The sequence below is a fragment of the Anolis carolinensis genome, chromosome 5 (assembly GCF_035594765.1).
Source record: "Anolis carolinensis isolate JA03-04 chromosome 5, rAnoCar3.1.pri, whole genome shotgun sequence".
NCBI classification, from domain to species: Eukaryota; Metazoa; Chordata; class Lepidosauria; order Squamata; family Dactyloidae; genus Anolis; species Anolis carolinensis.
Genome location: NC_085845.1, coordinates 17,965,437 through 17,979,968, shown reverse-complemented (window position 1 = coordinate 17,979,968; position 14,532 = coordinate 17,965,437). Strand labels below are relative to the sequence as shown.

Below are 14,532 nucleotides of genomic sequence, written 5' to 3'. Positions count from 1 at the left end.
GTTTGTTGCTTGCTTGAATATTCCAAGTACCCTTCCTTAAACTACAAATCCCTGGATTCCATAGGATGGAGCTACGGTAGTTAAAGTGGAATAATAATGCTATAATTCTCTAACGTGTATGGGTTCCTGGTGTAGTACATGGTATAACTGGAAAGACCTCATTTCAGTCATAAATTACAATCTACAGCTTCAGTACTTTAGCTATTTGCAACCACCTTCTGCCTTCCCAGAATGTTAGCTGCAAACATTCAAAAATGCTATGTAAAATTCTGTGGCCAAGATACAAACACAGTTGATGAGATGGATGCAAAAAAGACAAAATATATGGTTATGCCTTTTTCTTTTTACCACATGAGGATGCATTTATAAAAAGTTGTTAATTACAGAAAAATGTGGAAATTTCAAGTTTCCTCCTGCGTGCACACACACACTCCAAATGTGCAATCATACAGCACAGGGTAAATTCCAGAATCCTAAGTATAGACCCTGAAAAATCTTGCAAGTCAATACTTTAAAAAACCTGCAGGTTTTTAGTTCTATGCTAACAGAACTCTGAAGGATTAGAGGAGACCTGGAAGGGTTCAGAATTCAATGACTCATAAAATAAATACTGTCCTAAATATCTCACTTCAGCCTCCAAAGTAGCTTCAGTCTTTACTTTATCTTCCAATAATCCGCTTCCAAGCTTTTATGGCAGAATAAACCATCTGGTAGCTTTTCAAATGATCTAGACAATAAATTTCACAATCCATGACTACTTGCTATTTTGGCTGGGAGTTATAGGAGTTGCAGTTCAAAAGTATTTTTTACTGCCAAGAAGTAACTAAAATGTACTCTCCTGTACCTTAAAGCTATTAGACCTGGTCCTATCCTTTAGGTCCACCGGCATCACAGATACAACTGGGAAGGATATGGGAAAGTGTCTCTCAGTAGCTTCCTCTAGACTAGAGTTTTAAGAGCTCAAATTCTTTGTCTAATCTAGATAATTTATTATATTATATTTATTTTTTCATTCAATCCATAATCATGGAACCCTTGTATATTACTGTAGAGTTGCACTGGAAGACCTAGAAAGTTCCTAAAAAGGATTCCTCTCTGGAAATCTCTAAATCCTCCAATGCATTTCTATGATATGCTGTGACCAGAAGTGAAATCATTCAATGATATTCTGTCATATCCACAGTTTCATGGAAATATGGTTCAAGCTGGGGGTCTTACTGTATATCTTGCTTTTCTCATTATGTAGGACCCCATGCGGCCTACAATGTTTTGAAAACATGATATAGTATACAGGCAGTTCCTAAGTTATGAACAAGATAGATTCTGTAGGTTTGTTCTTAAGCTGAATTTGATTGTAAATCAGAACAGGTTTCTTACACGTGGTTATGATTTTCTATGCGTGAGCAGATTGTGAATTGTAGATGGCATATGTTCTGTGTCTCAAAACTAGAAATAACAGGGAAAAACTGATGCCATTCTTGGAATCAGCAGGTCAAACATACCCAGAAACAGATCTAATGTTTGAGGCACCAAGATGTGTGTTGGATTATGGTATTTACACAAAGGTTTCAAAACAATTAAAGATTAATACAATTAAAAGCAAGATTTTTTTTTTTAAAAAAAATAAACACTGATAATGATTAAAGGTAACACTGCCACAACCCTTTCCTGCTACATAGGGGGGCAACCAAATCCCCATTGAAAGGGAATTCTACAATCTGTGATGTTGGTGGGACTAAGAGAAAGCCTGAAGATCTTAAAACTGGGCAGGCTCATACAGGGCAATACAATCTTCCACACATTTGTATGCATCAGTCATACACATTCTTAAAACCAATTTATGAATAGTGCTTGTTTACACAGAGTCAGAATTACTGCTTTTAAAGACCATTACAGCTCAAAAAATCAGTGATAGTGTACTGAAAAGAAGCAGAAAGTATTTACAAACAGAAGCATGGCAAAAGACAGCACGATATGCATCATGAATGAGTAAGCTTGTGATATGAATGAAAAGGCTATAAATGCTTCAGTTAAGAGAAAAGAATGAATTCAAATAGCATCAGTGACATGTTAGCCATGGAATATAAATACTGTAAATAAATAAATAATTCGAATCTGGAACAAGCTAAACTATATTAAAAGCTACCCTAAAGGTACTAGATCATAACTGATCTTGGAAGCTAAGTGGAGTCATTTTTGGTTAGTAAGTACTTGGATAGAAGACCCCCCATTGAATATCAGGTACTGTAGACTATATTTCAAAACAAGGAATCAAAAAACCACTTCTGAGTATTCCTGGCCTACGAAAACCTAATGAAATTCATAGTGTCACTATAAATTAACAGGCAACCTGAAGGGATGACAAAATATGTACGAATCAGTCAAGACGTATGGTTTGCAAATGTAATAGCTGTTTTCCTGTTGGTTGAAGACTTGTTTGATCGGGTCTATTGTTGAAAATATATAAAGAGGATTACCTGGATTAACACAGAGGTATGAATTTCTAATAACTGTGGTAGGTAAACAGAGCATCTATATTCATATGCAGTGAACCGCTAAAAGCTAGCATAATGGGCTAAAATAGAGTGTTTTAAAAATAGGAATACTTGGTTTTACATCTATGCATATTTGTCTGAACAGCCCTTGAAACATAAACAATATTAGTCATGAAAGTACAGTTGGCTCTCCACATTTACAGGTTTGACATTTTCTGATTTGGTTAGTATTTACTGATAGTTATTGATTACAAAACCAAAATATCTAGACATCCTAGTCCATCTCTCCATCTCTCTCAGTGCATCACAATTGAACTTGGAGTTTTCTATCAATTCTTTGGTGTTCTTGGCAATCAAAAAGATTCTACAAAGGACAATAGTTAAGGATTGGATCATTTCAGGGAGTTAAAAGAAGAAATAATCATTTTTGGTTTTGTGGGCAACCCATCAGATGTACCTTAATCTATTCTCACTAGTTTCGAGCATCACTAGCTCTAACGCAATGATGATACCTAGAAAGAGCGTAGCAACTCATGTAAAACACTTAACCACAGAGATAAATTATGAGGATTTGCTGACCAGCGAAGTCAAGCTGCATGCACCTCTTACAGCAACCAGGCAAGATGAAGCCTGCATCTTTGCTTAACACAAGCCTTGCCAAAGATTTTAATCTTTAAGAAGAAGAAAAAAACCTTTTTGGAACTACAAAATGAAACAGAAAATATCAGATGGCATTCTATGGAGAAAGAGCAATCTAGCAAAGTTTGGTAAGAAGAGTAGCAAGCTGAGGCTTTGCATCAGTCCAATTTTTAGTCATTTTTGTGAGATTTGTTGGATGTCTGTGAACTGTAAATTCAGCACATGTATCCAACTTTGCCAGGGCAGGATTCTCATTTATTTGGGGGTTTTTTTTCAATTTGAGAAGCACGTGTACATTCTCATGAGAAAGGGTGACACCATCTGGGGAAAAAGCCCTAGGCCACACTGGCCATGTGCAGCTGGATGCATATTTCTTGAGTTGTGGCCAAGTTCACTATGGAGACCAGTTAGCAAAGCATCTAGATCTCAGAAACATCTGTGTAATTCTCTCAGCAGGAACCTTCATCTAGAAAAAATCATGATGATGTCTCATAAACTCAGGACAACTTTGATAGAGCAGATCTTAAATTCTATTTGCCACTATTGGCTAGCCCCTGACTTGCTAGTCAAAATCATAATCTCAAATCCTGCAATTCCAAGACCCTCAGCAACTGATGCCAACCACTACCTCCTCTTTCTCTTTTTTGCTTACAAATGAAGACATGCAAACATACTTAGTTCTTTTGGTGTCAGTCTAAGCAAACACAAGTGAAGATCTATCTAATCCAACAATATAATCCAAGGTAACCCATATCAGATCTGCCTAACCAAATATTCTAATGCCATCTAATTTATACCAGATTTATCTAATCCAAAGTAATCCACAACAGAACTCTTTAAATTCAACATTCTACCATGATCTAACCCAGTGTTTCTCAAACTCTGCTCCTCCAGGTGTTTTGGACCTCAGCTCCCACAATTCCTAACAGCCAGTAAACTGGTTGGGATTTCTAGAAGCAAAAGTCCAAAACACCTGGAGGAGCAGAGTTTGAGAAACATTGATCTAACCAATACAGATCTATGTATTGTTTAGTTTCTCCTCTGGCCCTAGCTCTTGAAAGCCTTATGCCAGATGTCTTCACCTGTTACCAGATCTATTTATAGCACAAAAAAGTTGTCAAAATTAGTGTATTGACTTACGATGGTGTTTGCTGAGAAGTAGAAACACTCTTGGAAGGTGCATCATATTGCTCTGTTAAAAAAAAAAGAAACATGTTTTAGGCCCCATGAACAGTGAGGGATTACAATTGTACCATAATCAACTGAATAATATTGAATATCAACAATATTTAGAAGGCCATAGGTTCCATAAACATGTCATGAAGTAATTTTAGGATGCAGATGAACTGCTTGAAGCTACATTCAAGCAAGACTTAGATGCTTTACTAATTCTATTGGTTACTTTCCAAATATAGTAGAGCCACTGAATTAATAGCTGAATGCAGAATCAACATGAGACACAATCCCATTGATTTAATAGTTCTAGTCGAGTTGGGATTAACAGGAGAATCCATATACATTGAGTGTGTGCCTCTCAAATTGGAAGGAGTACCTACTAATCATGGGCCCAGTTACGGTCTCATCAGTTTATTTCGTGTTTTCGTACCATTTTGTTCATTCGGAATCCACGAAATAGTACAACCCCCTCCGGAATGGAAATATCAGCAAAACGGAAAAAAGTGGAAACAGTAGAAATTTGGTTGGCTGATTTTCAGCACTTCTAGGCCCTGGCAGGCCCTGGCTGACAGGGCCTAGTGCAGGCCCTGGCAGGGCCTACAGCCAAGTGCTCGATGCTTGTAGGCGTGGCAGGTAGGTCCTGGCTTGCAGGGCCTACAGCTGAGTGCCAGGCACATTGCATACTCTGATGTAGGCTCTGGCAGGCCCTGGAACTTTGCCACCCGTGAGCCAAACATCTTCATTTTTTTCAGACCTTGGATGGAAAAGCTCATTTGGATAAATGCTCCTTTTCAGCGGACGGAAACAGAAACGAGGCCATATGAATGGGGCAAACTGAAACGGATAGCGATTCCATACAAATGCACGTGACTAGTACCTACTATCTCATAGGATTGATGGATAGTGTAGTGTAATGGTAAGAGTGTTAGATTTAGGAGATCAGGATTCTCCATTTATCAAACTGCCCAAATCTGGACCAGTAATTTTTTCTCTCTGCCTGACTTATCCTACAAAGTTGCTGTGAGAATAAATGAAGTTGGGAAGAGTCATGTATGCTACTGGGAGAAAGGTGAGGATATAAAAGCCACTACATAAACAAGAAGGGAATAAAATGCAAAATGACCTTGAAAGAATGGAGAACTGGGCCAAAACTAACATGTAAAACTACAAAGAAAGAGAGCTACACTTCAGCCAGAAGATATCCAGTTTTCTTCTGTGCTGTTTTTGTGGATGTATTTATTCACAAATAGGGGCTCAAGGATATCGATTCATAGGGTGATGCAGTTGGGGAGCAGGGAGATTAATGTGATTTCAGGCTTTGCTGAAAGAACCACACAGATTCTCCACAGGAAGCAATAGCTCCACATTATTCTTCACCAGCCAGCTCTCATCTGGAGTACTTTGCACTGCACTTCAAGAAGAATGTGGACAAACAGGAATGGAAAATACATTCTGTGAGGAGTGTTTGAAGGAACTGGTTATTTTTAGTTTGGATGAGGGGAAACTCAAGAAGGAAATGAAAGCAAATACTTCAAGAGCCATCACAGAGAAGAAGGCAAAGACATGTTCTAAATCCTGAGGAGATAATATATTTAATGGGCTTGAGACGTAGCAGGACAGATAATTCTATGACAGGAGCAACCTCTAGAAAATAAGTGTTGTTTGGTGATGGAAATCATTGGGTGCATCTATACTGAAAAATTTATGAGGTTGACTCCACTTTAATGGCCATGGTTCAATGTTATGGAATATTGTGTTCTGTAGGTTGAGGCACCAGCACTCTTTTGCAGAAAAGCCTAAAGAGGGATGTCAATTGCTGAATTGGAGGAGGAGGAGAAGGAGCTCAGATATGGGAGAGGGAGGAAATGGGGCAGGGCCCTCACTGGTTGAGGCCTTGGCATGTCCCAGCCAGGTCAGTGACCCCTTGGGATGCAGAACATTTTCCCAAAATAAGGGGCTGTCCCTTAAAATCCAGGACACTGGCAAGCCTGCTCAGACTAGACCTTTCCACTCTCTTCCTGTCTGATCTTTGATGGGGAGAACATGTTACAACACGACTCCTTTCTATCCTAATCTCTTTTATATTAGTTTAGAAAGAACCAGATTATTCGTATGCAATAGCAATAGCATCCTCAATCAGTGTTCTTTCTGTCGAGGATTCTCAAGTTATTTTTCTGCCCACAATTTGGTTCTTCCAAAACTCACCACCCTAAGATTCTACCAAAACATTTGGAAAAATGTCCTGGCAGTGGAAAATGCTGCTCCGGATTATGGTGGGGTCTCCATCTCTGGAGGTTTTAATCAGAGGTTGGATGGTCATCTGTTGGGAGTGCTTTGATTGTATTTTCCTGCATGGTAGGAGGTTGGACTGGATGGTCCTTGGGGTCTCTTCCAACGGTGATTCTAAGATGGGTGCCTAAAATGGGCTGTCTTTCATGAGCCTTCCCAAGAGAAACAAGCTCATTCCATCTTCTATACGGCATCCCCTCAGATATTTAAAGACGGCTATCATGTCGCCTCTCAGTTATCTCTTCTCCAAGCTAAACATGCAAAGCTCCCTAAATCATTCATCGTAAGGTTTGGTTTCCAGACATTTGATTCCATACTACTGGCTAAGGCTGCTAGGAGATACCACATAGCAGTATATACAGAACTATACAATTCCCATCTCTATTCTGGAGAGATGGGTAGCTTTGCTTCACTGCATGGTGGCTGTCTGCTGTTTGGTATTTCCTGCATTGAACTGAAACTGGACTAGGCAGTCTGCAAGGAACTTTTTCCAATTCCATGAATAATCCCATTTGATGGATTTACAAATTCCCTATCTGTAAATTAATGAATAAATGATTTCAGAAAGCGCTACAGCTATTCTCTCACATGCTGGACTGAAACCACTAGGTACTGCTACTGCATTGCCAGCTTCACTTGGGTGTAACTTGAATGGGAATTTATGTGCAGTTTCTGCTTAAATGAATGCACACTGTGAAGAAGCATAAAACAACATCTGAGTAGTTAGGCATTTTTCTTCTTACTTACTCTGGCTCTGTGTTACTGATCCACCATGCTGGGTTTCCTAGAAATAAGGGAAAAATGAAGATTTATGTGTTTTGTATTACCAACTGAAACTCCACCAAGAATTCACCAGATGTACTTTATTAGCTCAGTACTTTTCAGTTGCAGGATCTCTATCTCCAATACAGGTTTAATAATGACAGCTTGCCTTAAGATGGTTGTTGCAAGCATTTTACCATTATTTATACAGATTGGGCACCCTATACTCAGAATGCTAAAATCTGAAATTGTTTATGTAGTTGGCTGAGACAGTAGCTTCTTGGTTTTCTAATGGTTCATGTAAACAAACTTCATTTCATGTACAAATTATTAAAAAATATTGTATAAAATTACCCTCAGGCTCAGTGTATAAAGTAGATACTAAACAGAAATCAGTCTTGTGTTTAGACTTGAGTCCCATCTCTAAGATATTTCATTATGCATGTGTATACAGATATATGAAAATCCAAAACATTTCTGGTCCCAAATATTTTGGAAAGGGGATATTCAATCTGTACTAGATTGTCACATTTTAAGACAAAATACAGAAGTCCCTGCTCCAAGGAGCATGAAATCTAAAATCTCATACAAAAGAATCACTAGAAGAAGGCAAAGGGGATGGAAACATGAGTGAACAGACATTATTTTGACTACACACAGTTCTGCTTATTTATTTTATTTGAAGGATTTATAACACTCACCCTTTAGTGGTGTTTCTGCAGAAATAGTAGTTAATATGGACTAACAGGTTTGTTAACGGCTCTAATACAGAGATGGGCAAAGTGCAGCCCGTGGGGCTCCAAAGTAAGATATCTAAAACCCTCGTATCAGATTACCCTTCAAAAATTCAAGAAATATTTTTCTTGATAATATTTTATCTCAATACTCAATACTTCATTAACCCTTTGCCTCCATTTTAGCCAATAAAATGGCTTGACTGGATGGTCCTGGGTTGGTTTGGATGTACTTGTGGTCTATTCAAACTTTGTATTGTCATTCTATGATTCAATATTCCGCCAATTTTGGACAAATGGTTGAAAATTGGCCCTACACCTTCTATTGAGATGCCCATTGCAACTGAAATAGAAAAGCAGATTTTGAAAAGGAATTTCAAGGTTTGATAGTTCCTTCCTCTGAAATATAGATCCTTACCCCATACATTTCAGAGGTTTTTTGAAAGCAACCCCTCTGGGGTTATTCCTTGCTTTCAAAAAACCTCTGAAATGTATGGGGTCACCATAAGTTGACTGCACATACACACAAGGAAAAAGAGGTAAAGCAAAATTCTGACAAGCCATTCTAGGCATAAAAGCTAGCAAAGGGGATGGACAGAATGATTCTGGGTGGTAATAGAGCTGAGATAATGAAATAAAGTGGTGTAATGGAGTTATTGTTGAAGATCACTGAACATTATACAGAAATGTAGGCTTCCTGCTAAATTATTATTATATGCATCTACCTGAGGACAGTATGAAATCTACTTTCATGGTGTAAAGGGAAAATCTTTCTGCTCTGAGGAAATTCTCTTTTCACACCTTCTAACCATAAACTGCATGCTTTTATACTGCAACCTAAGTTGTATGCAAATTGAACAGAAACATGAAGAGTAGAAGATAAGAGACACATGCATCTAGAGACTGAAACATATCAAGTCAGAACTAACAGGCGCTCCCAATTCCCATGGAAACAATACTCTTCACAGTCATAATGGTATGGATTTTTTGGTTAAACTTTTTTTCCATTCTGAAAATTGAAATATCAGAAAAGCATATATCTCAATTGAGTGGTCCTAAGCAAAGAAGGCGCAAATAAAACAAGATTACCTTTGCAGGAAAGGGAAACTTTGACGGCTCAGCTGTGCTAGGTGTATGGATGGCTGTCAACAGAGGTGGCCATGAATGGGTCATTTCCTAGGGAAGGAAAATATACGGTCAGGTCCTGATCTGTGCTTCCTGTCCCACTTGCCACTGAGGCTCCAAAGGAGATTACACATAGTGGGAAAACTGTGACCTGGTTTTGCTCCCTGATGATTCTTGTAACTATCACTGGAATACAGTAAGATCCCTACATCTGTCAAGGATATGTTCCTAACAAGACCATGGTTGCCTCAAACAGCAGATACAACTCATTAAACTTCTGGTCCCAGAATATCATCAAAAGTTGCCCTGCAAGTCCTCCAAATTCCTGGAAAGGTATGACATGCTTTGGGTCACCCAGTAGATTTCCATGGCTTAGTGGGAATTCAAACTTTGGTCTCCAGAATCCAAGTCCAGCACTCAAACTACTATACCATTCTGTCCTCTAATACTGAAATATTCCTTGGGTAGTACTGGCACTGTCTCTATATTTGCATAAAACAACATAACAGAATTTCTGAGAATTGTGGTTAATTAGTAATGAGTAAGTTTGCTGCTGCTCGCCTCCTGGTTACTCTCTTTCTTGACATCTTCTGAAAGCAGCTAGTAACCATGGAATATAGTAGCAACAGAAATTTAGTGTTACATTGTGACCTGGCTTGTGTCATCTTCAATAAACTAGGTTTGGTAACTATCAAAAGCTTGACAAGACAAGCCAACACTAAGTTTTCTACTGTCAGTATATTTCTGTATATATTTATACCTCTGACCCCCTTAGGGGCTGAATACTGTTGTCTGCTTCCAATTCTGCTAATGTTTTACTGCTTCCATTTGCAAAATGCATCCTTGTTGTCGATAGGACAGAAATATAGCTTAATTTTTCCTATGGATGGCTAGCAAGCCTTCTAAAAACAACAATCTACGAATCTTGTGGAATATGTTTCTGGTCAGACCATGACTACCTGAAACCAAGTATACAACTAAATGCCCACTAAATAACCTGATTTCTGTACCAAGCATACTCGTGTTGAAGGACATAGAGATTTTCTAGGTCTTCTAACACAACTTTTTAGTAACTTCTGAGGAAAGCATACCTTAGAACCATGGAAGGAAATTCTTAGAGATGTCATTTCGTCCAAATGTGGGTATGTAAAATCACAATTATGCATTTAACAGTTACAGGGATCTTACTGTATCCAGTATGATTAGCACATACTTTGAACATTTGGGGGAATAATAAAATAACCTCTGCATTCACGCTCAGGAGATCACAGTGGAACTTGAAAAAAGTAATTCTTCTATGTTTAACATGCTTCTATGTTTAACATATCCTCACCAGTGGTATACTCACCTTTAAAATTTCTTCAACACAATGGACTTCATTGGAGAAAGATTGCTGAAAAACACCAGGAAAAAAGGAATTATTTCATGTGATCTGGAGAAACTGCATGAAAAGAAATCTACACTTTGATTCAAATACTGGCTTTATTTAAATCATGTAATACAGTAGAAAATGTGGGCTTTGTGGATACTGATAAAACCGGCTTCATCGAGGGACTGGATTTCCTTGTGTTCTCAAGAGACAGTCTAAGCACACACCCAAAGCATGGAAGACGATCCATTTCCCAACAACTGATCGGGCTGTTGGCCAGATGGACTTGTTGAAACTAACTTGTTCTAATAGGAATTCCCAACCATCAGGGAGACAAAAAGAACCACAATGCCTCTTAAGATAGTAGCTCTGTAACTACCTTTCTCCTCTAGATGGGAAGTGTAAAAAAATCATCCCAAGAGACTTCTCCTCTAAGGAATAAAACCAATGTGAGCGAAACACATTTTCTCTTTTCTCTTCTCTGTCAAGACTTTATGCCACACCCATACCCATTGCTTTGTTAGAAAAGCACTTAGAAATTCAACCTTTGTCCAACACACCCACACGAAGCTTAAATGCTGTGGTTTTCTGCAGAGTAATTTTCGCTCACAGTCAAGAAGAAGGCAAGCCTCGGCTAGACTTGAGCATTTTGATCCAACATTTAGCTAGCAATTTCAACACTAAGAAATAAGATACAGTGAGATAGATCCACAATTGGGAAAGAACTAATAAACAGCTTCTTTGTAAAAACAAACAAAACACTGATGGTAGCCTCCAATGTAACAGTAGAGATCTTAAATTAAAATCTGGTGAGCCATCTTTCCATCAGTGTGCAAACAGAAGAATGAACCCAATGGGTTGCTGTGCATTTTCTGGGCTGTATGGCCATGTTCCAGATGCATTTTCCCCTGACGTTTCATCCAACATCTATGGCAGGCATCCTCAGAGGTTGTGAGGTACCTCGTGACCTCTGAGGATGCCTACCATAGATGTGGGCAAAACGTCAGGAGAGAATGCTTCTGGAAGATGGCCATACAGCCCGGAAAATGCAAAACAACCCAGTGATTCTGGCCATGAAAGCCTTCAACAACACAATGAACCCAATGTCAGTAGGAATGATAATTAGCTTCTTATATCTCTATTCCCCAGTATCTTCCTTTGGAAGCACTATAGAGACCCCAATTTTTCTAGATTTTATGCAGTCCATCTCCCCTTAAATATCTGACTCTTTCTCTCAATCCCCACCATTCCCTGCTGACACTTTTCTTCAACTTCAGCTGACCTTTACAAAACAGCTAATGGGGGAAATCCTTGCAAAACCAGTGCTGCTACATCAGAGTAGCATCTGAACTTTACTTGTGTTTGCAACTTATTTTGTTCTATGTCATATAGAAGCTCAAAACAAGTGTTTCCTAAACATACTTCTATCTATAAATTAAACTGGAGATAACAGAAAATACTTCAATATACTGTTCTGTCTACAAAACTGACAACAGCAAACATAAAGTTTTTTTTAAAAAAATTGCAAAAACAAGTTGGAATGAATGCAAAAATAGAAATATGCATGATAACAATTTGCACAAAATAGTACATTCAGGAGCCTTCTAATGTTGACAGCTACATGATCTGTTGGGCTCAACTAAGTGTACTCAACAACTGTTTGAAATATTCATTTAAAACAAAAACAAGACAGATTCAAAATATACTACCAGATCACAGTGCTTTTATTAAAAATAGCCACTAAGATGAGTACAACTTGTAATGAAGTTCTGCATATTTGAATGCATCCATCCTCTTCTAGAATTCATGATTTTAAGTGGTTTAAGAAACTTCAAAAGAGGAAGAATATACCTGGCTAGAATAGGAAATGTCAAAAGAAGCTGTCTGATAATAATCAGATTAGCAAAAAACTTATTTTCCCCTCCTCTGCGTTCTTCCTCAACAGAACATAATTTATTTTGGACAGGTGATATTTTCCCTTTTTATCATCAAAACTCTGCCTTTGTTTCTGTTACTGTCTGCTTGTAAAAAAAGAAAGGCAAAGATTGGCCAGCAGCACTTCAATAGTACATGGGGTCTCTGAACTTTTGCTAAAGATCCCCATCTACTGCTTTCATAAGTATATACAGTAAACTTTCAACTGGAACTCCAATAACTGGAACTCTTGAGCAACCGGCAAGAAAATCAAAGAAATTATAGTTTAAATTTTAAAAATCTGTTTTTATAAAATAATAAACCAGTGTTGAGTTAAGTTTGCCTTTATTTGTCTTCATTTGCTTTAAATTATTTATTTGCCACTTTTATATTCCGCCCTTCTCATCCCGAACAGGACTCAGAGTAGCCCTACAATAGCCAACAATCAATGCTGCACAAATACATACAAATAAAATAAGCAAATACATTAAAATCCAAACAGTTTAAAGCATCAAACATTAAAAGCAGTCAATAAAACCACACTGTCCAAAATCATAATCCAGAGCCATTCCATTCGTAATTGCACTATTTCGTATTCACTTACTGCACTGATTGAAAGTTACTGACCAAAGGCTTGGTCCCATAGCCACATTTTTAGTTTTTTCCTGAAGGTCAGGAGGGTGGGAACTGATCTAATTTCACTGAGGAGGGAGTTTTACAGCCAAGGGGCCACCACTGAAAAGGCCCTGTCTCTCGTCCCCACCAACCACACCTGTGACAGAGGTGGGACTGAGAGCAGGGCCTCCCCAGACGATCTTAATCTCTGAGGTGGATCATAGAGGGAGATACGTTCGGGCAGGTAAGCTGGGCTAGAACCGGTTAGGGCTTTATAGGCTAAAGCCAGCACTTTGAATTGTGCCCGGTAGCAGGCTGGCAGCCAGTGGAGCTGACGTAACAGAGGGTTTGTATTGCTGCATTTCAATATTAATATCAAGTGAATGCAGAGTTTATTGTATGGTATATATACAATGGGGCATAGTATTAGTTAGGCCTATTTTTAATAGTAACTCTCAAGCAGCCAGAAACAACATTTATCCAGCATCTACCAATCCCTCTGGATACCAATTATCTGAGAATCTACTCTATGTAGATTTTATGGTTTAGCTAAAAGAAGACGGGGTAGGGAAGAAATCTATGTATTTAATTATGGATCACCCTATATTTTGATTGGAAGAACTAACAATTCTACAACATGGACAAGGAAAGCTGACAATCTGTTTTTCAGTATATAACATAGTGCTTATCAGAAACTCAGAATCATCTTCCTGCTTATCAGCTCATATTACAAGGAAGGCTATTTTTAACCTTTTGGGCACAAGCACTACTATTACTTCTCTTTCTTTACTTACCCAGATTTCTTGAATGAGGCTTGCCTAAGACCACCCAGTCAGTTGCCAACTAAGCTGGGACTTGAACTCGGGGCTTCTTGGCTGCCCTCTCTTTCCCTTAACTGCTTGGTGATACTAGGTCTTTCGAGTCTATGAATAGCCCTTAAACAAACAGGAGCCCTCTCTTGCTACAGAGCAATGCCTACGACAAATAGACTGTCCTGTTTACAACATGCCCTAAACCGATAAAATTGCCTGGATTCAAAACAATTTGCATTTCACCGCAGAAAGAAGGTGGAGGCGAGTTTCTTCACTATGGAACCATTCTCAGTTAAAGCCTCCTGATTTCTTATTTATTTATTTTTATCAACTTGCAGAACCAGTCTATAAAGGTAGAAGACCTGCTCAGAGGACATGCCTTAAAGCAGGTTAGATAAAAAAGAGGAGATAAAGCGGCACCTTTTACGGGATAAACAATTTAGGATGAATGCAGACATACAGAAAGGCAGAATAGAGGGATCGTATTTTAAAAGATCTGAAAAAATGTACAAAGCAGTATTTGCCGAAATGTGTTTGCAACTGGTCTCGATTTAAATCATTGCAATGCTGGAAAAAGTTTCCTCTTTCTGCCTTTCTCAATA

General features: G+C 38.4%; 1 protein-coding gene across 6 annotated transcripts in view; it reads right to left on the bottom strand.

Annotated features, from left to right (window-relative positions):
• aff1 (ALF transcription elongation factor 1) overlaps positions 1-14,532 on the bottom strand; it is a 172,062-nt gene that overhangs the window by 38,402 nt on the left and 119,128 nt on the right. For all 6 annotated transcript variants that reach the window (XM_062981848.1, XM_062981850.1, XM_062981851.1 and 3 more), the window contains 4 exons: positions 10,569-10,613; positions 9,185-9,271; positions 7,347-7,383; positions 4,275-4,326 (listed from right to left, as the gene is read on the bottom strand). In XM_062981848.1, the coding sequence (XP_062837918.1) occupies positions 4,275-4,326; positions 7,347-7,383; positions 9,185-9,271; positions 10,569-10,613 (221 nt within the window). The remainder of the gene's footprint in view (positions 1-4,274; positions 4,327-7,346; positions 7,384-9,184; positions 9,272-10,568; positions 10,614-14,532) is intronic.